Source organism: Anser anser, assembly GCF_964211835.1.
Source record: "Anser anser genome assembly, chromosome: Z".
Taxonomy (NCBI): domain Eukaryota; kingdom Metazoa; phylum Chordata; class Aves; order Anseriformes; family Anatidae; genus Anser; species Anser anser.
In genome coordinates, this window is record NC_139723.1 from 58,996,057 (window position 1) to 59,023,599 (window position 27,543).

General features: G+C 42.7%; 1 protein-coding gene across 2 annotated transcripts; it reads right to left on the reverse strand.

The window, feature by feature from the left end:
• Positions 1-12,430: 12,430 nt before the first annotated feature.
• Positions 12,431-27,541, reverse strand: VLDLR (very low density lipoprotein receptor). 2 transcript variants are annotated; one of them, XM_083816246.1, is made up of 19 exons: positions 27,214-27,541; positions 22,894-23,013; positions 21,791-21,913; positions 20,788-20,910; positions 18,998-19,369; positions 18,779-18,901; positions 18,577-18,699; positions 18,012-18,131; positions 17,810-17,935; positions 17,226-17,397; positions 16,680-16,904; positions 16,395-16,513; positions 15,885-16,024; positions 15,628-15,769; positions 15,152-15,298; positions 14,153-14,242; positions 13,697-13,774; positions 13,419-13,588; positions 12,431-13,087 (listed from the first exon to the last, which is right to left on the reverse strand). In XM_083816246.1, the coding sequence occupies exons 1-19, from the start codon at positions 27,515-27,517 to the stop codon at positions 13,052-13,054; spliced, it is 2,853 nt and encodes a 950-aa protein (XP_083672372.1). In that variant the 5' UTR covers positions 27,518-27,541; the 3' UTR covers positions 12,431-13,051. The 2 variants fall into 2 exon arrangements, with proteins under 2 accessions (XP_083672372.1, XP_083672373.1); XM_083816247.1 differs by lacking the exon at positions 14,153-14,242 and having other exon boundaries at positions 12,911-13,087; positions 27,214-27,540.
• Between the last annotated feature and the right edge of the window lie 2 nt (positions 27,542-27,543).

Sequence of the window (27,543 nt, forward strand, 5' to 3'; positions counted from 1 at the left end):
TCACTGTATGATAGAAATTTCCCTCTTCTTTTATCCTGTACAGAGCACTCAACAAGCTACCTGGTAATTAAGTGAAACTGGAACTTTTCACTGTAAAATTTAGCTGATACATCTTGATAATCTCTTTGTTTCCATTACCATTCAGGCTATCTTGGTCCTGGAGATTATTATTCTGCAAATTGTGTCCTGCTGAATTTAGCAGACTGTTACTTTCGTACTATTACGGTGGCTGTAAAGCTGCTTCTTTGAGGAAAACAGGTTCCAGTCCCAGGATTCGGTATTTTCAGCAGATTTTTAAGGAATGGCTGTACTCCAGACTCCAGGCAAACCCATCAGATGTATAGAATCTCCGACATGGAAAATTGTATTCTTATGCTGTTCCATCAATGTAGTGAAAATGACATCCAACTTTGAAGCAGGATCCGTGCAAAACAAATATTCATAATACATGGTATTTTTTTTAGTGATCTGTGATGTTCCATTTCACCCTTTATCTAGAACAAATAACTTTATTGTGAATTTGTTGAAAACAGGGCAAAATGTTGTGAAAATTTTTGCAATTGTTTTTCGTTGTTGCTGTTTCACTGAAAGGATTGTTTAAAATACCATTTTCCACTCATCACAATGCTACACATAATGTTGTTTGTTATGGCTGGGTACAATCACGCACATATCCGAGTGTGCGCCTCTACTTTTTAGGTGCACCAATTGAATTTTAATTAATTGTAGCTAGGATGGAAATGACAACAATATGACAAAACCTGCAGCTTGTGCTGTAGCAAGTAACCTATTCTTGCTGCAAAATGACTGCCCTGTTCAGAGGCTGGATTATATTCTGTTTTGCCTCTTGTACAATCACTTGGCTGTACACAAAAGCCAGACAAAACGTCGGTCAGGCTTTAGTGCTGTTTGACTGCCGTTTGGCATGCCCATTTAATTACTGCACAAAGTCGACGACAATGCAGATTCAAGCTCCGGGTCCCGTGTTAACTTGATTGCACAACTGGGTCTCCACATTTAAAAACAGTCGAACAAAAGAGCCACCATGGAGTGATTAAGATTTATTTGGGTGCTGGAGCACACAGCTGCTGTGGGGAGGAGGGAGGGAGGCGGCACGCATCCTCAGGGCTCGCCTGTGCTTGGCTCAGGTCCCAGATGCGAGGAAAGGAACTGAGCGACCATACAACCTTTGTGCTCAATACTTCCTAAGGGCCGGCCTGATCCCCCAGCACAGACTGGATCAGTCCCCCGAAAACACCACTCAGCCCCCAGATTTGTGAAATTCCTCTCCAGAGGGGTCTGTGGCCCCTCTGTGCTGCTAAAGGAGAGCAAAGGGGTAAAAGCTGAGCAAGGAGCGGGCTGTGAGCTTGTCTTTCCTAGCTTTCCACAAAGTTTGATTTCTTCACCAAACAACTTGAATGCTTAACAGTGTTTCCCAAAGTTGAAAAAAAAATCCTCTCACTGCTTTGCTGACATCTTTAACAATACAGGGGTGACCTATCCTACAGCAGAAAGCCGTCTCTTGCTTCCTGCATTACTGATTATCCCATACTGCTCATGTTTGCTAATGACCTAAGGAGCCTGTTGAGAAGGCAGAGTAGCAGAAATTAAAACTGAAAGAGTTATGAGCCCAGTGTTAGCATAGAAGCAAAACACTTAATTGTGACTGTTTTTAACATGACCAATTATAGTGCAAATGTGCCCACAGTGCAGGATCTGATTTAAGATAAGCAGAATGAAAATTCTTGTCTTCCCAAATCAGGGAGGCCATTCATATATTCAGATGTATAGCTTTAGCAAACATGAAACAAATTGCTGATTTATTTTTTTTTAATGTCACCAGACTTTTTTTTTTTTTTGACCAGTTTTTAACAAAAGGTTTTATTCAATTGTTCATTTTTAATGCAGCAACAGCTGAGCAGGCTGGCGGAGTGCATACAAATGCTATGCCAGTGTCCTTTGCCGTCAAGACAAAATAAATAGTATAGTGATGCAAGTTGTATTAATTTGATTTTTATTTGATGTCTTTGGGATGAATGTGCTCATCAGCTCAATACACTTCCTTTTTCTCGCTTTCACCTTACTTGTTTGATAAACTCTGCACTTGTATAGGACAAAGATGTTTTAGTACAGTAATAAGGATCACAGTCACAGAAATGTGTTATGATTCTGTTAAATTTAAGAGGAATCTTTGTTTTTAATGTTCTTAGTGGCGGAGCCTTATAAAAGTAAGCAGAAGCAGCTGAAGGTCATCCATGCTATCTGCTTAAGGCCTTTGCTCATATTATTATCTTGCTGCTTCTGAAAGTGCACTTGTGCTGAGTATGTTAATACATGACAAATGTGGTAAGCATGTATGAGACTTCTGAGCACCATAAAGCCAGTCCAGATTATTCCTGAACTTCCCGTGTAACCTGAGCAGCTTCAGACCTACTGACTGTGGTTCTTATTTGACAGAAAAATTAAGCATGTCTTTATACTCAAAAGCCTTACCTAATCCCGGAGTACATTTACTTTCATTAAGAGCATTATGTTAATTGTACCAAAGAACACTTTCTTTAATGGTTGACATCTGTATTTGGTCCCTTAGTGTTTTCAAAGAATATCACCATGTATTGTGGCACAGTACCAGAAAGTCTTGCTGACTGCACTCTAAAAGAAATGAACATCGTAATGATATATTGGTCAGCAACTGAGTAATAAAGGCTGACCTAGTTTGAGAACTGTGAGATATTTAGTTATTTCCCTAAAAAAGCAGGGCACAAAAGGACCTGAATGTCCTGGCGGACTGGCAGAACTCGAGTCAGCAGCATGCACATGGGCTGTGAAGGGCTGCTGAACCTGAATACAGCCAGGATGCCACCTGATGCCAATGTGTGCCCCTCCTGTACTGGCCCCTGAGTACAAGAGTGGGCTAAGAGTAAAAACAGAGCAGGACTTTTCTCAGGACAAAAGGAAAAGAGAAAGCCCTCTCCAGGTGCAAAAAGAAAAATGTGGATTTAACACATCATAGAAAAAAAAAAATACTCTAAATTTTTCAGGATGTGAGAGCTGTAGCCCTGCGCCAGGCTACCCCAAGTTTGTGGCAGCTCCATCCCCTGGATGATCAAAACTTTCCCAGACAAGGCCCCGAGCAGCCTGATTTAACTTTGAAACTAGCCCAGCTTTGAGGGTGGATTAGATGACCTCCAGTGAGCTTTCTACGGTTCTGTATTTAAAATCCAGTTAATGACACATTATTTTCTGTTTACATGTCTTGTAACTTTCAAACTTGCTGTTTTTATCTCAGGCTAGTGCAGTACAACTTGCAGAATAAAGACACTTCATTTATGTAGTTGCATAAAAAATCATTTATGTAATTTTGGTTCTCTATCTCCTTAAGCATAGCATGCCTAACGCAAAATATTACAACAGTGAAGTAAATGTTTTTATGATGCACATCAGATACACTACCTACTGGGAAAACCACAGTAGCAGAGCACTAGAAACCATCTCAAGCTTTTGCTAAAATTTGTCTGAGAGGTGATATTGGCCATACTTATACAAAATCTGACTATACATGTGTACTTATATGTATGAGTGTGCACATGCGTACCTCCATACTCTGCTAGAGCCTTACAGGCGCTAGTTAATATTCACCAAGCTCTTGTGACTTGTTACAGGTGGAAAAAGTGATGCATAGAAAAGAGATTTGCCCTAAATGAAATGGGAGACAAATAGCAGAATGAATGGAATATACTTTCCATTTGCTTACCACGAGAGCTATTTAATGGCCTTTCATACGTACCTAATCCAAAAGCAGCTGTAACTCCTTACGCAGCACAGGGCTGTATTGTCTAGCCATACCTCTAAGGTCCATGAACCATAAACAATCGAACATGATGGACTTGAGCACAGAAACTCTAACGTGCCAGGGGATCCTGTGACAATACCTCTTTGTAGCTAACTGTGTCAGCTCGTATGCTTAAGAAGATAAATTGCTGAGTGAGGCATTTTCTTCTGTTCCAGGCTGAGGATTTCTGTAAATTTTGCACATTTATTTCCCCTTTCAAGAACGTTGTACAGAGTAAATTGGACTGTTTGTTGGTACACTTGTCTGTGTATTTCTTTTAAAAGCAAACTGTAACATCCAAGGAAGTCAAGCCATAAATTTGTCAAGCTGAATAGACATTGATGTAGTTTCCTTTCAATTTGCAGCATATAAAAAACACTAAAATGAATTAAAGCACTGATAATGTATACTCCCTGCTACTGACTTATTATGGCCTTCTTAATCCTCATCATTTTTAGTAGCTGAGCTGTGCCGAACTGGTCTTTTGGACTTTCATTCTTATTCAAATGACTGGGACTGGCAATCCTTCTCACCTCTCCTCTCTGTACTTATTGCAGCTCATAAAGTAAAATCTGTACCAAGAGGCATCCCCTGCAAGACAAGTTAATGTGGCAGCTTCACCTCTGACTTTAACTGATTTTATGTTCTTTGTAATCAACTGCTCCAGTATTTCTATTCATTTCTGAAAGTCTTAAATAATACAGGATGTCCTTCTACTTGCTTATTCTTGTTCCTTTGTCTCAAGAGATAGATGAGTCATGGTACACTGAGCTTGGATAGAGCTGGAGCCTTTCTGTATGCCCCAGACTACTGGGGTTTACCATAGTCTGTGTGTGTGGGTCAGAGCCTCATCCTTCAAAGAGCAAAAAGGCTGTCACTGCAGGCAAAATTGAGGCCTTCCAGACTGTGCTTTCTTTTTGGCTGCCCGACCTCTTGCAGAGTGAGCAATGGGATTTTTGCATGTCTTGCTTGTGTTTTTGGGCTTACCCGTGCAATTGTTTCTGATTGCTGTGTATGTGGGTCATGTTCCTTCCTGAGACCTGAGTCAGGACAAAAAAAAATAAAAAAAAAATTGAAAGTTTATTTAACTGTATGGAGTGACAAAAGCACAACAAGGAGATAATCCAGACCACCACCTCACAGTGCATTCACCACTTTGTGGTTAGCAAACATGACATGCTTTTCAACACCGGTGAACTCACGTTTGCTCACCCCTCTTTGTTTACCCATCTTGTACACCACTGTCCTACAAGACCTTATTTCAGAGTATCAAGAGTCTTCCAAAAAAAAAAAAAAGGGGGGGGGGGGAGTATGGGCAAAGAGGAAGGTGTCACACATCCAGGTGCAACAGAGGCACTGGAATATTCTGTACTGACAGTTTGCTTCCTCGTCCCAGGCCCATGGCTCAGCCCCACCACCTGAGGCAGAATGTGAAGCTTCCCTTCCTCCCTACAGAGAGAACAAAACAGCAGTCTGACACTGTTTTAAAACCTCAGGAAGTGAGATCTGGATTAACCCAAGCGTTAGAATAGCTAAACGTGAGTCCCATATCCCACAGTGGTGGTGAACAACCTTGGACTTACCAAGTATCAGGGTTTCCCTCTTTTATTTTTGAATGTGTACAACTGTGGTTTGCAAAGACCTATAAGAGAAAAACGCCAGTTACAGTGAAGTCTGCAAGTTCCAGACTGACTTACACAGTCATACTGTGATTATTTCAATTCTTTGCAGACCCATTAACATGATTGTTAAGCTCTACATGACTGGGCTGGATGCTTGACTTCCTCCCATTCCAAAACAATTTAAAGGCACATTCATTTTCTCGGTTGTCCCTACAGTGCTGTGTAGAAAAGTGACACATAGTGTTTGCTAAATTAACTAACTGCTATTGAAGTGTCAGACAACGAGGAGAAGAACAAAATAAATATCAGGTCTAATTATTAGTGCTGACTTCTTTCCTAGTGACTTGCAGATGCCCCACTATGGACTGGACCCCTGTAAGTGCTGAACACTAGATGAAAGTGTTGGGATAGTTCCTAGTCAAAGTCATATCAGGGTACACTACGTTCATGCACAGAGTGCTAAACAGCTTCCCGCTAGGGATTCTTCTTGGTCAACAGGGGACCTTTGGGTGGTGTAATACAGCTGTGAATACCTGTTGCTTGCAATTGATCTTTGAATTACCAAAAAAGGTAATAAAATGTTAGTGTTAATCTCTTGGTGACTATTTGTAGCTGGCACCTAGGGTGGTGAAAAAAATTGTCTTTTTTTTTTTCTTCTTCCCCCTCTCAAGTGGATGCGGTGCATCAAATATTGAAACACAGTTCTCATAACACCATTTAAATTAAGCTCTCTCTAAATAAGTGGCTTTACAGCTTTTCTTTCTCTGTGTTCACTTAACATAAATTACACCAGCAATGGAGACTGCCAAAGAATAAAAAGGATTATGAAGAGCTAGCTGTTTGTCTGTGGGCAGGTCATTTTATAATCTATCAGCTATTCAGTTCCAAGCAATTGTGCAATTTCTATTACTAAAGCAAGATAATAGATGTTTTACCTGATAGGATCACAACCAATAGCTCAGATATAAATTCAGTGGGGACACACACACCATAATTACTTTGTCCTATTCTTCAATTAAAAAACACAAACTCAGCAACAAAAAAGTGGGTGCTTTTCTTGTTGCTGCTCAATGAAAAAAAAATAACGTTCTCTTCTTCCTGGAAAACCAAAATGACTAAGTTGTTCCTGCATCAATAATTGTACATGTAATTTGAATTTTTGTACTGAGGTTTTAGTAAGTGTAATTATTTGAAAAATGTTTGTTATGGTGAACTTCTCATAACACTTGAGGAGCAGACTGAAATTTAGAAATTCACTGTTTTTCCTAGAAAATATTCTCTAAAGGAAGTAAATAAAAAAGGTTCAAGCTTCATTGTTGTGGCCTGCAGACTACAAGAGCTTGAAGTAGTAATATATGTCAAAGTATAAAGTTCTTAAGCTATTCATTTCAGATGAAATTGTAGAATAAAATGATGCCCCTTTTGCTGGCTGAGTCAGCCCTGTGCTGCAGCCCTTTTGCAGAGAGCAATGCCTCCAGCCCAGAACCATCTTGCTGTTTGCCAAACCTGTCCAGGTTTATCAATGTCCTTCCTTCAGTTGGAGGCTGAAACCCAGATGCTGTACTCAGATCAGGTCTGATGATCACTGAGCAGAGGGGGCTGTCTCTGCCCTCCCCTGCCTCTCTGGTCTATGCCCCACTCACACTGCTCCAGTCACTGCTGTCCCTTGTTGCCTGTCCCCAGCCAGTGTCGCTGCAGGACTCTGCCTTCCCATTGCAGGGCTTGGCCTTTGCCCTTGCTAAATTTCATGGGGTACCTGTCAGCCCACTCCTCCCACCTGCCCAGGTTCTCCAAGATTGCAATTCTGTCCTTGAGTGCACCTAGTGGTTGTGCCCCCCACCAATTTGTTGTCTTCTGCAAACCTGATGATCACTTCCTCCATGCCTGATAAGCGTGTTGAACAGGATTCGTTCCAGGATAGATCAGGTAGCAGCCCACTTGTTACCCACCCCCATGTAGGGCACAACCCATTAACTGCATCTCTCATAATCCAAACATCTAAACATTTTTTCTCCCTTCTCTTTGTCCTTCCATCCGGGCTGCAATGTATCACAGTTTGTACACAAGAATATTGTGGAAGACAGTGTAGAAATCCTGATGGAAGGCAGTTCATTAAGGTGTGATCAACCCTTGGTAACTCCATGCAGACTGCTTCCAGAGACCTTTCCCTTCACGTGCCCACCAGCATATGCTGTGTCATATCATGTGATTGAATACATCCCTCAAATTGTATCATACAGATTGATAACAGTATGTAGGCTTGGAGGATAGAACAAGCACAAATTAAAAACTTTTCCTTAACCTCCCCCAACCAAGTTTCTTAGACTTCTATGTCCCCATAAAATGCAGGCTTCTAACTACATGTCCAGTCAAGGCCTCAGAGGATTAAACAATTTCTTAAAGCACCTACTTAATTGCTGATTTCATGAGTTAAAAAACCTCAGTCACAATCTGTTACACAGGTACAAAATCACAGGCTAACTTGCTTGAATTCAAAAGGATAAGTGATAGATGTAATGGACAGATTTTATTTATTTTTTAATATATTTAAGGACCAAAGAAAGCAACAAGCAATGCAATGCTTTTGCTGCACTTGTATGCAGCTGCAAAAGGGACCTTACAGCCAGCAGCACTGCTCCTGTATGGTTATGGCATTCTCTGTAAAGGATCAGCCCTTCCGAGGACCTTTCAATAATAAATACTTTCCACTGGAGGCAAAGAGCTGCTCAGAATGTTTAAGGTAATCCTCTCAAGTTGCTATCCAACTATTTGAGCTTTAAGCCTATGCACTAACACTACAGTAAAACATTTTCATTTCCAAATAATTTGAAATTTGAACTCCAGAAATCATGTTTACGGAAGGTGGGGTGAAAGGACCTGAAAACCACCTAATTTTTCTAGATAGGGCATGTCCACAGAAGAAAAATAAACAAACAAAATAAACCTGCTAAATTCTACTAAATCTTTGTATTTCACAGGCATTTATCTTAAGTTAGTGCTCAGTGTTTTCTATGTTCAAGCAATTTATTATGCACAAAAGAGTAGCTTAGTTACTTTAGGCTTCTGTAATCTGTAGAGCTTGTGGAATGCATTTTTTTCCATAGAATAGGTCTGATATTGAACATTTTCTATTGCTTGTGAGGTGTGTACAGCTCCTGACCAGGGCCATGCAAGGGGGAATTAAGACCAGCATTGTTCAACAGGCAGTCTTTATTTTAGATTTTCAACAGCCCAACTGTTTCACAGTCTTCCTCTGTCCTGCTCTTAAGACTTCTTCATTCAGAAGGAGAAATCTGCAAAACCTTTTCAAGAGAGGGGAAAAAAACAGGAAGCCAGGAATGTATTAAGTTGGCTTTTGCACTTCAGCAGAGCAGAACTCTTCAAGCACCTTCTTCCAATATCTGGCAACACCAACCATCGGTGTGAATCAGGTCAAGAGGAAGAGAAGCATGTTTCTTTGCAGACATACTGTGGCAGGTCTACAGCAAGCAGTGGCAGGCTTTCACTTGCACCCAAGGCTACTGAGAGAAGATCTACTGAGAGAAGAGTACTTCCACAGCTGTAAGCTTCCCCCCCGCCTTATCTGAGGTTTCCCACACAAGTTCTTCCAGCTTGAGTACTTCTCTCTGACCCTTTTCCCTAATCTATGGAGATTCAGCACTCACATAAAAATAGATAGATGCATCTTCACTGTATTTCAGCAAAGATCTGATGGGAAAAAAAAAAGTTAAGTATTCTCATTAAAAATGTAGGCAAATACAAGTTGGCTTGGGAAAAAGCACACACTGCAGCTACCTTCTAGAGGAATGGGGTGGAGAAAGGGAAGAAGTGAAGCACTGAGCAATTTGAATTCCCTGTATGTGCATCTTCCGTCGCTTTTGCTGGCAATGTAGATATTTTACATTATATTGCTCAAAGGCAGATCAAATAGTAGGGAGGAAAGAATGTGGGAGCACAGGGATGCTATTAAAAGAAATTTGAGTATTTGTAAGGAAAGAAAAAAAAACAGTTTTAAAGCTAGCTCTGCACTCACATTGGCCAGCAGACACTGAACAGAAGTAAGTAGTAGCCGGAACCAGAGGGCTTTGAATTCAGCCGGGAAAAAAGAATTATGTCATAACCTTGAATACTTCAATAACCAACTGAAGCCATATTTATGCATCTATTGACAGCATGTTCTTTGAGAGGCATACAAAGCCAAGTTACCCATGAAACTTGACCAAAGGGGTTATTAATGTCACATTGCTCTGGGAGCCTGTGAGATTGCAGCTGAGGAGCTCAGGCAAGGATGAGCTCTTAGAATCCATTTAGCAGCCATCAGCACAGCCACAGGCTGCTGCAGAGGCAGTGCTCTGTGCAGCTATACCACCTTCATTAGGTGCCAAAAAAGTCACATGACAGAGCAATAAAACAGAGTCAGAGACTTGCAGATGGCAGGAGAAAAAAATTGTTCAAAGATAGTAAGGCATTTGTCTATGCAAGCTGGATTTTTTTTTTTTTTTTTTTAAACAGAAAGAATCCCTGACTACTCTCCAAGCCTGCTGTGGAAATAAACAACTTCATAACAGAAAAATGAAGAGAGGTGGGGCAGAAAAACATAAGTGAGATTAAAAGCCAAATGCTATCTATAACTAAGAACAGGCCATTTTATATAAGCCCCTGCTACTGCTTGATATCTCCCACTCCTCCACAGCTGAGCTAGTACAAAAGCTGAAGAATGATAAACAGAATTAGTTCATCAACTTATGAACTTAAGTTTCAGCTTCCACTGAATGCTAACATCAAGAAGAAGTGCCTTTATTGATTATTCTGTCTGCCTTTTGGTATGATACCAGTGACAACAAGGAACTTTAGCAAGAAAAGGGAGCTGTACATCTTCTGTGAAAAGACTAAAAAGGCAAAGCCTTTTGCCTGCATTTAGCTGCCATGAAAGTTTATAATTAACAAGCTGGCTGAGAATTCTGTTTTAGGCTTTGTCACATTTCAGCACAAGTACTTCAGAGTATCCCAAGCTAGACAGCTAAAAAACAAAAACAAATGAAAAACCAAACCAGTTGAACTCTAACTAGTAACTAATAACCCTTACACATTAGGGTGAAATAAAAAAGTATCACAGAAAATATTAGCAAAATAGAGTATTCTTAACCAGAAACTTCAAAGTTCTCCTTACACTCTGATCTTCACGACTCATTTTAGTCCATGTGCATTCCAGATATAGCAAACATCTAGACACAGACAAGAGTTGCCAGAGATAGCTGGCTAAAGCTCCAACTCCCCCAAGAGTGGTTTGCTTGCTAAATCTGTAGAAGTTGGCAGCTATCCTCATCTGTCAAGAAATACACAGAAGAGCATTAAGAGAGCAGACCCCAGATGTAACTGCAATGAAAACAGACATTAGAACCAAGTCCAGGAACTGATCCAAGTCCTGTCTTGATTTTTATTGTTTCTATTTTAGTGTGAATGATAGAGAATGATTTAACAAGTCATCACTAAAGCATGACCAGAAGATTTTAGCTTCTTCCACAAACCATGGCGGAAGGTTTGAGGCTAAGACAATAAGTAATTTCCCCATCCTGAGGGAGAAGTTAACCATTTTATCAGACCTGCATTAGGGTTAGCTACAGTGAAGTATAGCACCATAGCACCTCCTGGTAGAGCTCACGGGGGTGACAATTCAAGGCCAAGATCCTCAAGCCCAAGACCTAGGAAGCCAAGATCCAGGAAGTAAATTTGGCATTAAGTACACAACTAAGAAGAAGGTGGTCTGAGAAGGTGTTTTGCCTAGCCATTAGTTGGAGACTACTAAACAGTTTTACCACAATCAAAAGCTTCTTATTTTTGACTCCATACCTAATTGCAGAGCAAAATACTTGAACCACAAGACTTGCAAGGTAATTTATTTGCAGTCCTTCTCTATCGCACCAGTGAACTACACTTGTGCAGAGAATAAGAAATGGACTAGGTACTACTGAATTGAGCACTCAAGCAGTATGGTACTAAACTGTTACCAGCAAAATAAATACCACTTTCTTAGAGTCAGAATAGTTGTACAGTTTATTTTTTCCTCTCCTGTTGTCAATGAAGAAAAAGGCTCCAGCACATGACATGATCGGTATCTTTGAGCCACTAAGATGAATTGACCATCCAAGATGGGTTACTTACAAGGTTCTCTAACAGGTTCTAACTTCTGCTTGCATTGTAAATTTAAATCACTCAAGGTACAAGATAGCATGCTGAGAAGAGATCAGCATATCCATGTACTTCATCTGTTGAAGGCAGAGCACCAAAAGCCATGATGCACAAAGGTCAGCCTTACTTACACATCTGGCTCAGTACCTTCCATCCCATGCAAAAATCAGACAGTGCTTTCACTCCCCTGAAGGACAGTACTTCACGGTGATGCACATTACAGAGGACTTCTTGCATTACATATGTAGCAACAGGTGCTTTTTAGCCCTGGGACTCCAGGAGCAGGCTGCTGTGATAAACAACCAAGTCACACTTCTATTCCTTTATGGAAGTATAGCAGCTAAGACCCCACTTGCACTGGGGTTGCCATCAAGAATAAAATTTAAAGTACAAGCTAGCAGTAATGCTGAGTTGTTACAAGTACCTTACACTTCCCTGGCCAACAACACTGACACCTGTCTTCACAATGTGTCATCTCTGTCAATACTACCTCTTAAACACAAAAATGTAATTGAGGATTGACAGTGACTGAAAATACTACCTCAAGAGTCCAGCTGGACACCTATGAAGCAAGATGCATTCAGTCCAGAACTCTGCAGACTATTAGTCTTGAGTACAAGCCTCAGTCACCTGGCAGGTCAGCATTATCTTAACAGTCTGGGGTACTACTGAAATAACTTCAGACAGTATTTTATGCTGTGGCTGGCAGCAGGGTAGCCCACTAAAACTTCCAACTTAGGAGATACTCATTTCATTTCAGTGAAAGAAGAATAATGGAAACTTTAACTGTTTGGGATTTTTTTTATTCTTACTTTTTCCCCTCCTTTGCATTTAGGATTTACAGTGATTTCTCAAAGAGCATTCATACCTGTCAAGCTCTGAGACAGACAAGATTGTTTCAGTCATACATACAAAATTACTTATGCTTACAAATTTTTGGCAATCATAGTAACCCGTTTTTTCCTATTGCCATTGCCCCCACCATTGAAAAAGACAGTGTACAATAATTTACATTTGAAGTATTTCAAAGTGCTTGATAGTGATTTTCCAGGAATAATATTTACAAGTGGCATATACACATATGTACAGCTGTTACAATATAGCACAAGTTGTGGCTGGAATATGGCTTTCTATGGAAAGTGCTTTGTATTTGGCCAGTGGTGTTACTGACTGACCAATTCAAGGGTACTGATAAAACAGTAGCCACTAAAAGCTGAATTGTTGTGGACAGGTATTTACAGAGTTGGTTGTTAAGCTGTATAAAACAGCTATTTACATAAGTGTTCCGTACGTAGAGAAAGTATCTTCATTCTTCCAAGAACGGAGGAAGTCTTTCAGCCACAAACCTGTTTATCATCCCCATAAGTGTAAAACACAAGTAAACTAAAAGTGATTGCTGATCCAGTGCTCACGCCATATCGTCATCTGTGCTTACAACAGATATCTGTAAAAAGATAATTACAAGTTAGCTACAATTTTACCAATAAAGAATACAAAACAATGCTAGGATCTAGTTCTTCAGGTTAGTGACCATATTCAGCTCTGGATTACTCCATCCCAGTCATAGGGTAGCAGTTACCTACTATAATTTTAATCAAACATCATTTTAATCAAGATTAAAGTGATGTGCTCTTAGCTGATTGAGCCCAGTAGTTTGACTGTAGCCAGTAGCAGAGACCTCTCCCAAGTTCTAGTCAGATAGAACCTGGCAAGCCTTTGCTGTGTCTACTCTGATGACTAGCCTGGAGCTCACGCACATCAACAGGCTTGCTTACCGCAGGGTAGGTGTGTCCTACTGAACCACTGTGTCTTCCAATATCAATAGTGAGGTCCTCTTCTGTAGTCTTCAGATAGACAGGATTATCAAAATTCATGCTTTTCATGTTCTTGTGCTGCCAGTTACGCCACATGAAGTAGCCAGCCACCGCAGCCATCACCAGCAATACTTTAGGGAGAGAAACAGAAATACAGAGCAGTGTCAAGTTAAACTCCTGAACAAGAGTGGCTTATCCCATCACAAGAGTCCCCAATAGCCAGCGCATGCTGTACTCACAGATGGGAAGAACAGCCCAAGCTCCTGATGTTCCTCTGGCTGCAGCTACTTCAGACACTGTACCACTGATGTTGAACCCTGTGTGAAAATTTGTAGAGTAGTGAGATGGCTTGCTGACAGATTTTTATCAGATGGCTTACTAAGACACTAAGCCCAAAAGGTGGGCTAACATTAACATGTCTGCAAGAAACTGCTAAGAGGTTTCATCTTATCTTAGCAGAAAGCTTTTATTACTTGCCTTCTTTGAGCACTCCTGGGATTTCATGGAACCCACAGGTTCCATAATACCATGAGCTAATTATGTTTCACTCTTCAGCTGTTGTAGTTCTACTATATACATGAACTGTCCTATATTCTCTACTTGCATGCAAAGGAGAAAACTTTCAAGTAAGCTAGTGGGTCAGTTTGCATTTCACCTCTCTAGTGTTTAGCAGTCTGAGTTATTGGGACCAGTACCTCCAGGAACTAGTCCAACAGTTGGAGATTTTTCTGTTCTGCTGGTATCTTTAGCCTCAGTGTAAGCCACAGTTGTTCCAGTACCTGAAACTAATTATAGATCAAGAACCCAGTTAATCTGGAAGTTCTGCAATGGCTTAGTTATGACAGCCATGGCAGTGAATGTTTAGCAGATGGCAGAATGGTCATGCAGCTTGTTAGCTTTATCAGAAACACTGACATTAGTTACTTCACTATGTACACGTTCTGCTGAAGGTGTTGATCAAAAATAATCCCAAGAACCAGAGTAGACAGTTATTTCAGGTATAAGCTCTAGGTATGTAAAGTCATTAAAACCGTAAGCCACCCCACCCCCTCACTTCAGGTTCTCTGTATAAGAATTAGTTCCACAGACTTGCTAATCAAGTACTTTAATACATATAATAACATTTTAGAGAAGCTACTATCCTCAGACAGCAGAAGATCACATCCTCTTATTCACTGCTCTGACTGTGGCAGTCAGAGTCAACATGCAATATATTAAGTGGCACCTTGAAGCTCCTAGTTCCACTAGACTGGACAAACAAGCCTGCCATACAGCCAGTGCTCAGGATAGTAGCAGCAGTATGTTTCTTTGGACATGGAAGTGATGTACACATCCTTCCCTAGTCAGCAAGATTAGCCTATCAGCTTTTCAATATATTTATACGCTGTAGAGCAGTGTTAGTTTATACCCCTTATTTTATAAGAAAGCAGCTAGGCATGTTTTGTGTGTGTGCTTGCTGTCTGCAGAAAGCCATTGGGTGATGATGATGATGCAGAAGCCAAGCATGGACTTTGAACAGCACCTATGGATTTGAAGAGCCAGCTTAAGGCATGCCAAAAGATCTCCAAGATAAGTTACATCAGATTAACTCATGCAGAGCTGTCAGCTTGTACTGTCATGTTTGTTTCTTACAGATTCAGTACCCCTCCTTCTTCCTCACCATCCACCCTAGAAAAAAGTTTAGGTTACTATACCTGCACATCTCAGACCATCTTCCTGCAAGAAGTATCCAGCAGGACATGCACAGGTATACTTTGGAGAGTGTTCATTTATCTGAGGAGCAGGCAGGCACAGGTAGCTACAGCCTCCATTTGCCATATTCTCTTCACACCAGTTTCTGCCTGTTGGCACAAGTCGATTTTAAGCAATTAACAGAAGTGAGCCTTCATGCTCCAGAGGTACAGCATATTTTTTTGTTCAGGAATCACTCTAGAGTTGTTTGCCTCTGCAGGTTATATGTTTGTGCCAGCTCTGCCCAAACAAGAACAATTGCAACTAAGCCTTCTCTCAAACTGTGAGAGGTAGAAGCTCAAGTAGGGGTGCCTAGGCTGGAAGCTTCCAGCACTTCAGTGAAACAGACAGCAATACAGGGAAAGGATATCATTTGCCAGCACCCAGGCAGAGCAAGCTTTATGAAAAGTATACAGTGACAGAACAAACTCATAGCTACCTGAAGGCTGAACAAGTTCATGGTAAATGATGATGTCCTGTGCGTCATTGAGGTTGTTTACTAGGGTAACCAATTCAGATCCAGTAAATTTGTTGGCACCATAGACTGCTTCATTCTCTCCATCAATCCAGTACACACGGTCCTAGAAAACAGTCATTGTATCCCAGTCACTCTGTGTTACTATTACCACCGTAACTGCTAGCCGCACACTAGCAAGAAGAGGAGCTCTGACAAGTACTACAGCAAGTCATTCTTACCTCAAATATTGTTAGAGCAAGAGGATGAGGAAGGAACATATGAGACTTCAGCACAAGTCTACGATCCTGGCCATTCAGGTCTATGCTTGACAGCATATGTAATTTAGAATCAAGCCAGTATAGTCGGCTTTTTACAAGATCTAGAAGAAAAAAGACACATTTACTATCTACACAGACAGGACCTCCAAAGTCCCCGCAAAGGCTGAAACACCTGCAGGTACAAGAATAGTTGCTGTTTTGCCATAGTTTCTAAATATATGGGTATACACATTAGATTGCTGCAGTGCTGCCTAAGTGACCTGTACCTTGACTAGAATACAGAACAGTACAAGGAAGGTTACTATTTCAGCATCTGATGGGTGCTGTGCCTGTTGCAGTGTCTCCAGGCACGTAGGAACTTCCCAATCTCAAAAGCTGAAAATAGTTCCCTGAAGGATGACCTTGGCTTTTGTAGCAAACAGACTTCTAAAGCTCCAGAATACCTCTGGCACAGTGACAAGTTCAACATACCTAGAGCAATTCCATTAGGCCATTGGATTTCTGTTGTCACAAGCTGCTGTCTGTCAAATCCATTCATTCCTGCTTTTTCAATTTTTGCTGGCTCACCCCAGTCTGACCAGTACATAAAGCTGTGAAGCAGAATTTATGTTGTATAATGCACTATAGTATTGTGTAGTATCACTCTTAATTATGACCATTTGCTAACAAGTAGTTAGACAAAGGCTGCCTAAGTCAATTATCAGGACAGAGTACTAGCAGGTCTGTTCTTTCTAAAGAACCAGGACAAAGACTTACCCAGAAAGAGGATCTACAGCAATAGAAGCTGGCTCTCTCAGCTCAGAGAGAAACAAAACTTTTCTTTTTGTGCCATCTAGGCTAGCCACTGAAATGGTCTTTGCAGATGAGTCAGTCCAGTAGATGTTCTTATAAACCCAGTCAACAGCAATTCCTGCAGGGCTGTGTATGTTGTCCAGGATTCTGATGTGTTTTCCAACTTTATCACGGGTATCGATGGAGGCACTGGAAGACAAGAGTTACTTGCTTTCACACCTTCCTCCACAGACACTATTTGACATGCCTCAAATAGTGCATATAGCTCTTGGGCAGGCTATCTACAGAGATGTACTTGTGACTTTCCATGAAGTATCTTTGGTTCATTTGTAGCAGCAGTTACAAAGAAGTGCAATAAGCACACAACATGCTAGTTACACGAACTTGCCCTAAAGACTTGAGTGCAGATGATACATCAGGAATCTAATTCTCTAGAAGAGCATCCTGAACAGAATGCAGGATGATTAGAGAAGCATTTTAATTCTAGATTTAGAGGCTGAGTCCACTTACCTGAAGATTGCTTTTTGGCTAAAGTCAGCCCAATAAAGCTTTTGCTCAGCAATATCAGCATCTAGAGCTACAGTGTTTCTTAGTTGCTCTACTAGCTGAATGTACTCTTTCCTCTCAAGACCAATCTTCCTGATATCCCGGCGGTTGGTGAAAATTAGACATGGCTCTTTCCCTGTGAAAGAGTGAAAAGATTTATCTATATCTCTAGACATATAGCCTCAGACTGTTCTTTTATGACAAGATTTAAGTGTCACCAGATTTAGTATTTGCCATTCCACACTTGCTAATAGATGCTGACAGACATCTTAGCTGTACCCTACCTCATCCTTTTCTCCCTCCACAACTTCATGGGGAGGGTCTTCCTGCCCAGGGAGCAGATGGAAACAGTTTGTCAGGTAGACATGGTAGCCTTAAATGCTGTGTCATAGCATCATAAGAAGATGTTAAAAGTGTCCAGGTCTGTACAATTTGTATTAGGATCAGCACAACTATTGTTGTAACCACAGTGGCATAAAACATACACCACTGGGTATCTCACTTTAAAGTGGCTTTCAGGCTTAGGGATATAGAAATCTTATACTTACCCACAGCTTTGCATACTCCTGTAGCAAGATCCATCTGATAGCCACGGCTACATTCACATTTGTAGCCACCTTTCAGGTTGATACAGATTTGACTACAGATACCGGGGTTCTGGCATTCATCAATATCTGTAAAGACAACAATTTCATTTGTTCTCATCCCCAGTAACATTGGTAGGTTCCATATTATCCACAAGATACTTGCCTCCACAGGTTCTCCTGTCTACAAGCTCAAACCCAGCTGGACAGTCACATTCATAGCCAATAATGAAATCTCTGCAGATGTGGGAGCATCCACCGTTGTTCACCAAACATTCATTTATGTCTAGAAGAGAAGTGGCCAATTCTTAGATGGCATACATACATAGTCTTGAAGTCTTAGTCATGGAGTGCTTTAGCAGATACCCATCCATTTTCTCAGGATGTCTGCCACATCTGCTAAACCACACAGGTGCTTCAAGTCATTTGCAGAATATCTACTCAAGATCATATTTGCTCAGCTATCAACATGTTGCTTGCATTACAAGTGGGCAGCAGCAGATCAAGACTGAGGCTCCTAGACACTTCAGAGTTTAGTGGCCTCAGGTACTTTCTGGTCATAGACTAGCCATCCCATGAGTCAGTTTGGCTAGGATAAAGCTAGCCTATTAACTGGGTTGCTTGCTACGAAGGAAATGCAGATGGGCATTCCAGTCCAACATCTGACAGCTCAGAACCTGTAACCAAATGTGTCTAGTGGTCAGCACTGCATAATGAGTTTGTCCACTTACTGCATTCCTTCAGGGGCTCATCACTCCAGTCCTTGCAGTCTCTCTGCTGGTTACACACTTTATTGATATCTATGCATTCTCCACTTCTGCACTTGAATTTGCCAGGTCCAGAGCACTGAATAACTGATAATGAAGACAATGAGGAAGACCACTGGCTTCAGAAATTCGATGAAGTCTTTATTCTTGTTTAGGTCCAACTTACCATTGTTACAGTTTGCTTCATCAGTGCCATCCAGACAGTCTCTCACACCATTGCACTGCCTACTCCCATGGACACAGTTCCCATCTTCACATCTGAACTGGTCTGGTCTGCAGGTCCGAGAAGCTAAGGACATAGCCATTACAGAGTTAGACCCCCCAAAGTCTGTCAGAACAGAGGCCAAGGAACACCTCCTAAAGAAGAGCAACCAAGCTAACTTACGGCAATTAATTTCATCACTTCCATCCTTGCAATCAGGATCTCCATCACACCGCCACTTCTTGTGGATACATTCACCTGAGCCACACTGCATCTCACTTGCAGAACACTTCACCGGAGGTGCAGGCTGGCGGCCACACTGCTCCAAAGATTCATCTGAGTGGTCAGAGCAGTCAGCATCATCATCACACACCCAGCTGATAGGGATGCAGGTAGAGCTCTTGCACTGGAACTCATGAACACCACAGGTAGGAGGTGCACACTCCAGCTCATCACTGCCATCACTGCAGTCATCTTGACCATTGCAGACAAAGCTTTTGGAAATACATTGCCCACTGCTGCATGTGAACTCTGCTGCACTACAAGTCACATTACCTGGAGTAACAGGAGTGAAAAATATTAGCAGATTATCACAAAAGACAACTTTTGAATGGTGTTTTGCTTTGCAGGCTCTTTGCTCCATCAGCTGTGATCTGACAGTAGGTCAACATCATATTGAATGCTCTAGAAGAACCCAACTGACCACCTGCAGGATGCTTGTGATACATACAGACCATCTTCCTTGTCTTAAATGCCTGAGTGAGAGGGATCAGTTCTGAGCCACTGAGTGAAAATAACCTCCTCCTGAAGCAGACAGGCTGTTCTGCTTCAGAGTGCTAGCCTTTGGGAAAACAGGCTCAGACCCTGTGAACCAGAGACAGAAGGTAAGAGAATTGCTAACTCTGGAGTACAGTCTAAGGTTTAGGTAGCCAGATGGTCAGCATGCACTGTAGTTTGAAATTGAAGTGTTTTGTGCTGGTCCCCAGGACAGCAGTGGCCCATTTACCTGGGCCACTGGGGATAAACAGAACAAGATATTGCACCAGTTGATCCTGTGGCATTAAGAACATCCACACAACTTATGCCAGTACAAATTATGCTGGTTTATTAGCAGCGTAGCTAGCAGCTCAGTATGCCTAGGCTGATAGTTTTATCAGCTTCATTAGAAATGAAGTCTGTAAATCTGTCAGATTAAAGCATTTGCTTGCTGAGTAAGGCAGCTATCCCACAGATGCAGAGCACACATCCAGAGATCTGCATCTCATTAGTCCATCCAGGCTCAAGGTAGCTCTGGAGGAAGCCAGCCCTGTGGATTTGCTTACAGTAATTTTGTCTCGGGACACCTCAGGCAAGTCATATGTACCAAGTTCATTAGAACAAGCTGGGAACACTGCACTCTAATGCTGACTGCTGCAGTTTCACTTGTGCACTGGCGTGAAGTTGCCCCTCAACACTTGAAACCTAACTTCCCTAGTCTGCATTTCCAGACTAGTGTGCAAAATACTGTAGGTCAGGGCTATGAAGCACATCAGCTTCCCCCTTGGCCACAAGTCCCTGCTACACCTAAGAATGCTTACACTAATAATCCTGGCCAAAACCAGGACAAGGAGACAAATTATTAGTATAGGAGACAAATTATTAGTATAAGCAGCAGCTAGAGTTACCTGTTGAGAAATACTGTGGAGATCAAGTTCTGAGGGTTTGCTTGACAAATTACTATGCCTATGGCTATTGCCAAAACTAGCCAGAGAGCAAGACAGACATTGAATAGTTTATACTACTGTACATCTTGACGTAACAGGGTAGAGGAGTGTTAGAACAAGTCTGTTTTGTTAAACAGGCTGCAATACAAATACAGGTTTAAGGAAATATTGGTATGAGAAATTTATCTTCCCAGGTATACTGTCCAGCTAGCTCCTTTCCAGACAACTCAATTTCAAATAGAGTTATGCAGCCACCATTTCTTCCCTTACCACAATTCTCTTCATCTTCTCCACTGTCACAGTCTTTTTCACCATCACATTTCCAGGACACTGGGATACACTGGGTTGACTGAGGACCACAGCTGATTTCATTTACCCGGCATGTTCTCATATCTATTGGAAAGAGTTCAAGTTCAATTTAAGAGTTCTGAAATTTAAGAGCTACTGATCTTGGGTTTTAGCAGTTGTCCTGAAAGTTGAGTCTGGAAGGCTTCAGCTCTGGACACAGCTGCAGTTAGATGCCAGCATCCATCTAAATTAATGGCTCCATCATAGAAGAGGTTACAGTAGTTAGTAGTATTTGGTAAATCTGTTAGGAATTGGAAGCATCTTTTAAGAGTATCTTTGTAGTGGCAGCTTTGTGACTGCACACCAATTACACTGTAGAAGCTTGAGCTATAATACATAATAGCAGGTAGGAATAATACCAAAGTGCAGTTGAACTTAGTGGGATCTACACTGAGGAGCAGTCACTGTATTTCAGCCCTAATACAGAGAAATGAAGCTTTGCAGATCCCACAGATCTATATCCCTTTATTAACTACCGCAGTTAGGACTCAATAACTGCAAGACCTCATAGTCAGGGATCAGTGTTTTCACTTCCCTCCTCCCAGCACAAAGTCATTCACTCAGTTCCTACACTAGCTTTGGTAATATTGCAGTGTAGTTGTCTTGGAGGACAGTGATCACTCTGAACAAGATACAGCAATGTTCAGGCCTGCAGCGTTGTGCTTAGTGACTGTAAAGGTAAGAAATCTTACACTCGCCAACTGTTACCAAGTAGAAGTGCAGATTCCCCACACAGTTCTGTAACCTTTTAATACATAAGTCTTGACAAGACCCTGATGTGGCCAAAGCCAAGCTAGCAGTTACGAAGGTACATTTCCAAGACAGGTGCAATCTTTTTAGGAGGAGAGCCAGGCTGCAAGCAGGCAAGAAGTCAAGATGCTACAACCCGCAGGCTTGCCTGCGCTGACATGCAAAGCTCACTTACGACACAGTTCAGCACTCTCGTCAGACCCATCCTCACAGTCCGGATCCCCATCACACTGCCATCTGTTCGGCACACACTGACCACTGTTGCACACAAAGTCAGATTCAGCACACGTCTTCTTCACTGCAAGAGAGAAGGACAGACACTGGTTTAAATACCAGAGGTTAGCTGTTCTGTTGCAGCTACAGATTTGCTGCCTTGCCCTAGCAAAGTGATGCAACATCCTTAGTTCTTGGATGTCTGGTGTCTTCTTCCACAAGTCTAACTTAGACACCGTCTAACACTTCCTAGAGAGCTACCCAGCACAGAAACATTTATCTTCCTGTAAGCAGGCACTGAATGACTGCTAGTGCAAAGGGAGACTATGCAGCTAGAAGAGCTGCTACTTCAATCACACCTGAGTTAAAGGACTATTAATAATAATAGTTATATTCAGATTTTGAACTTCATGCTTATTACCATAGCATTGGATTTGCAGTGTCATTACATAAGTATAGTATACGTAACCCAACAACAAGAGTTTAGGTCTGCTTGAGCAGACTGACAGTTCAGCTACACCAGTGCTGGATATGAAATCTGCTTTCCAGTGTCTCTAAGTATTTCTAGTCATCCATCTTGGCCTCCATGTCTGCATAAAACATGAGTTGGCAGACAGAGCTAGAATTAGCGTTTATACGAGATGCAACAGAATCACTTTCACACATGAAAGAGGACTTTTAGCCACGGAATAGCTAACAGCTGCGTAATAATAGCAATCCGTTTCTACTATGTTTTCATGCAACAACCAAAAAGAGGCTTGCGTTCAGCTCTAGGCAATCACCACTCCAGCAAACAAAATTTTGTTCATTAGCTTTTCTCTTATTCACCAGTTCCAGGAAACTTTCAGAAATCTAAGAAAAACTCAACTGCATCAGCTTGATCCAGGGCATTTAGGCAGTCCCCTAGCATTTCTAGGGGATTTGTCCTCTATTCTGTATTCCACATGTAAGAAGTGCTGGACAGTGTAAGTATCTCTCCAGCTATCTACTTTACACCATTAACCCCCTACTGCCAACTAGGGAGTATAGCTACAGAGGGATTACTTCTTTTGGTTAAATACTCACCACAAGCACTCTCATCACTGCCATCTGAACAGTCTTCATCACCATCACATTTCCAGAGTAAAGGAATACAGCGTCCATTACTACACGGGAACTGGGATTCTTCACATTTTGCTCTCGCACCTTCAATGAAAAAAAGAATCTGAGCCAGTACTGTTCAGCAGTATTTTCCTTCACTTTCACCCACTGCTGATCAAGTAGATAACCAGCTTAATGGACAGCATAACATCAGCATGAAACTATATCTGATCTCTGAATCTTTTGATTGTAGTTACCTTATTCAACTATGACAGCAGAACCAGAAGCTTTCCATCATAGTACAAGTGCAGAGATTAAGCAGTATGACAGTATACTCGTCAGATAGTAGTAAAACACCCTCAGTGTTCCTATTACTGAGCTTTCCTTTTTAAGGTAGGGTCTAGTTTGCAAGGGAAAAGGATGCTTGTGCACAGGCTCCTGCTGTCGACATCCTAACATAACATTCTAAAAGATCCTCAGACTTTTAGCAAACAGTTTAAACTTGACTAATGCTGAGCTGAATTCAGTACTCCCCTGCTCATACATTACCATCCTAAGATGTCTCTAAAGATAGCTTAGATACCTGTTCTATTTTTTTTTTTAAACATACACCATTTTTTCCTGATATAAGTTACTTCAGCAGTAGTAGTCCTGAAGCCTGGAAAGTTATAATAATGGACAAAGTTAGTTGCTACCATCTGGTTGTCCCCACAAATGAGGGCAGAGATATTCCTTAGTATACCCAAAAGGATGTGTCACGACATATCTAGATCTTGCTCATTAAAGCTAGGTCAAGTGTAATACTAAGAGAGCAAGATAAATTATCACTTCCTTCTGGAATCAAGTCTGTTGTCTCCAGACTGGTAAGTCTTAGCTCTTAGTACACTCCAGTTAGGTACTGCATTGTGCATGATGCTTGAAGTGCATTTTCCAGAATACCTTCAGTTCTGAACCTGTATGGCCCTGTCCCTCAAGGGAATGTTATTTGTCTTGAAGCTCTTGCTATAACTGCTGCTAAAAGGAGCAGCCTGCTTCTTCAGCAGCTAAGCCAGGGCTATCCATGTAATGCTTGCAGGCAAGTGTATGATTTTATGCATTAGTTTTGGCTGCACATGCCCATGGCATGATGCAAAACTCCTGGTCCTTCTTGATTTATTGCATCATTTAATGGAGGTGCTTTGTCTTGGCATTCCAAGGGTCTGGAAGGACATCTAATTTTAGACAAACATTACTTGTTATTTTATATCTTCTGTGCATGACATGCAAAATGCAACAGTTTCCAAGTGGAAGGAAGCTATTCAGCCTTCTGAAACTGATGCATTTCACATTACCCCATGCATGAGAGCTAGTAATGGAATGACAAACCCTGGACAGAGTATAAGCAAGGAAAACAAGGACAGTTTTACCTGCTGGGTGTCTTATGTAAATTCACACTTGAAATAAAGTATTTGAAACAGCAGCTTATTGAGCTGTGCTGATGTTTTAGCAGTCTTACTGGTCAAGTAAAACACTAACTCACTTGTCAGAGTCAAGCCATAACAACTTGTTTCCTGTGAACTGTTTAGAGGTGTCAAAGCAATTGAACATCAGCACATATGCTCTCTACTTCCATGCCTCCTCTCCTTTTTAGAGGGAGCATTATACCAGCAAGCACTTTCCAATAGAATGGCTTTGCAAAGCTACCACTACTCGGTCAGGAGTGGTCAAAAAAGCAGCTTGCCTAGCAGTGCCAGAAGGCAGACCTCAGGCAGAATACACGGTACAGAAGCCACAAGTACCAGCTTGCTCTTAGCCTAGCATCACCCTGTTATCTACTTACTTCTAGCAGAAGTAGACTTCTGCTAGCAAAGCTTGATCACACATTATTCCAATTATTACTGTACAACTAGCTAAAACATGAAGTGACTGACTGCTGCTAGTTTTGAGACATTCTCATCCAAGCTTTCAGAGTGGGAACAGTCAACCTTTCCCAAAATAGCATGCTAGAGATATTAGACTAAGCCTGCCACTCAGGAGATCCCAAAATAACTCCCGCAGTCTTCAGTTACTCTATTTCAAGCTAGAATAACTCGGAAAAGGCTTGCTAAGATTACACATTACATTGTGACTTACAAATGCATTTGGTCAAAGTGATGTTACAACAGGGAAGCTACAAACAAGGCTAAACAAAACAGGAACTGAACTTGGAATTACAACTATAACTTTACAATTGCAAGCCATTCCAAGAAGGTGTCATCTCTTCTGCAGTTGATAACAAATGAAATGTCAAAGCAACTACTTCTATTAGCCCATGAACAAGTAAAGAACTGACAGCACCTAACACCCACCCAGGTGCATGAAGGTAAAGGTCATCATCTGTTGATGCTCCTGAAGATGGCTGTCAAACTCTAAAGGTTACATGGAGTGAGCTCCAGTTAAGGTGAAAGCTAGCTCCAGTCCATAACTAACTATGGTCCCTTCTTACACTAAGCACAGTTCTGCAATACCAGGTAGATGCTACCCATCTGATCCACTGCTTTTTGAAACAGCCATACCTCAGCTGCAGCTTCAGTCACTAAACATTTAGTTTTTAGATCAGTATCAGTTCACCACTAATTCAAAAGCTTCTCTGCATGTGCTAGTCAAGCACCTTCACACCTTCTCTTTGACATAAGTCTTGGGCAAAAGATGTAGAGGACCTGTAGCTGCACAGCCTCTGATTGCTAACAAGAATTACTCCACTGTTCCCCAGGTTATCCACTCACTAGAAGTTGTCTTATAAGCAGCGATGTGTGCAGGGTGAAGGAACAGTTACAATCACTATCTAAGTTAAACTGACAACTGCTTTACCTTCTTACCTCTGCAGTCACTGTTTGTCTCAGGCCCTTAAACAAGTCATCAGATTACTTGTCTAGGCAGCTTCAGACATGTGACACTTGTGTGCTGTCATCTGACACCAAGTCCCAGAAAAGCTTGCAATAGTGATTGGGAAACCTTCATACAGGAACTAGTGAAGTAGACTGCCTCCAGACCCTGGCAATTACAACTATCAGTATAAGAGCTGGTGGGCCACTATCTCACATTGAGGGAAGAACTGGACGAACTTGGAGGACTAAAGCTGCCCCCATTTTATATCTGAGTACAATTTCTAACTACAGTGAACCAACAGCTTCAGCATCAGCCAGTTTCAGCCTTCATTTTACAGCTGTTTAAACAAGGGGGTCCATGTCTCTTGTAGACTAGGCAAGGGAGCAGTCTACATGATTAGAAACGGAGGGATGATTTCTCCTTTTCTGTCTTTTATGAGGACCAGACGCAATCTTCTCCTTGCTGGATTCTACCTTGCAAACCCAGTGTCTGAACACAGCACATTGTTGGGACTACAGGGTAGAATTACCTTTAAGCATACTTTGCCAATACAACCAAAATAAAACACTTAAGTATACTTTTGGGTGCTAGTCAGGAGATTAACAGCACACTGTGCCCAAACCCTCAACTCAAACAAGATACAACACAGGCACTAATTGCCCACCTCCCAACTAGATCGGGAGCTTGGACCTCAGTTTCTGGAGGAAGAAAGGAGTTGGCAAGTTGATTACTACCAAGAGGGAAATATTTTTAGTTGACCACGCATTTCGCTTAACGCACAAGTTCCACCGCCTTCGGGACAATTGCGACTATGCTGGAGACGACCACGACTAGGGCTACTAGGTTTGCAAGAAGGGCTTCGGCGCTGGCAAGACTCAACCTTGCCACCAGGTGGAGATCCTAAGGGATCGTACGGTGGTTGCAACTGGCCCTGAACTAGAGCCATGCCAATGCTGCTGGATGCCACAAAGCCAAAGTTGCTCGCAGAGTACTTTGACAACACCTCCAACACCGCCGGCTTTCCGAGGGGTTCTCTACCTCCCCAGCCACCGTGCCAGCTCCGGGCTGGCACACCCTCCCTCACCCAGAGGCATCGCGCTGGAAACCCCCGCGGCAGCCAGCCGCCGGGGCTCCCCCGGGAGAGCTGCTCGGGGCGGGGCGGGCAGGGACGGCCGCGGGCTCGGGCCCACCCGCGCGGCCCCGGGGGAGCGGCGGCACCTCCCCCGGCGGATGGGGGCGGCGGGACAGACCCCAGCAGCTCCCCCCTCAGCTCTATCGTCCCCCCCGAATCCCCCCGAGCCCCGCTCCCCCAGCGCAGCCCAAGAGCGGAACAAAAAAATAAGCGGGTGGAGGGGAAAGGGCATCGCGGGGGGTGGGAGCAGCCCAGGGGTGCGCGCCACAGCCTCGCCCGCCCCCCCCCCCCCCCCCCATCCCCCAAAACCCAGGCCCCTCACTCACCATCGGCGGCAGCGCGCAGGCAGGCGAGGGCGAGCAGCAGGCAGAGCGCCCCGCAGCGCGGCAGCGCCCACCGCCGCCCCGCACCGCCACCGGGGCCGCCACCGCCGCCTCCTCCTCCGGCACAGCCGCCACCGGCCGCCGCGGCGCTCCGCTCTCCGCGCTGCCGGCCCGACCGCATCGCTGCGCCGCGCCGCGGGGACAGGACGGGGAGAGAGGGCGGGAGGAGAGGCGGAGAGGGAGGGTCGGAGGGCAGGCAGCCGCCGCGGTCGGAGAGGCGAGGAGGAGCGGAGGGAGCCCGAGACATGCACGGGGGGAGGGTGTCCCCGCGGC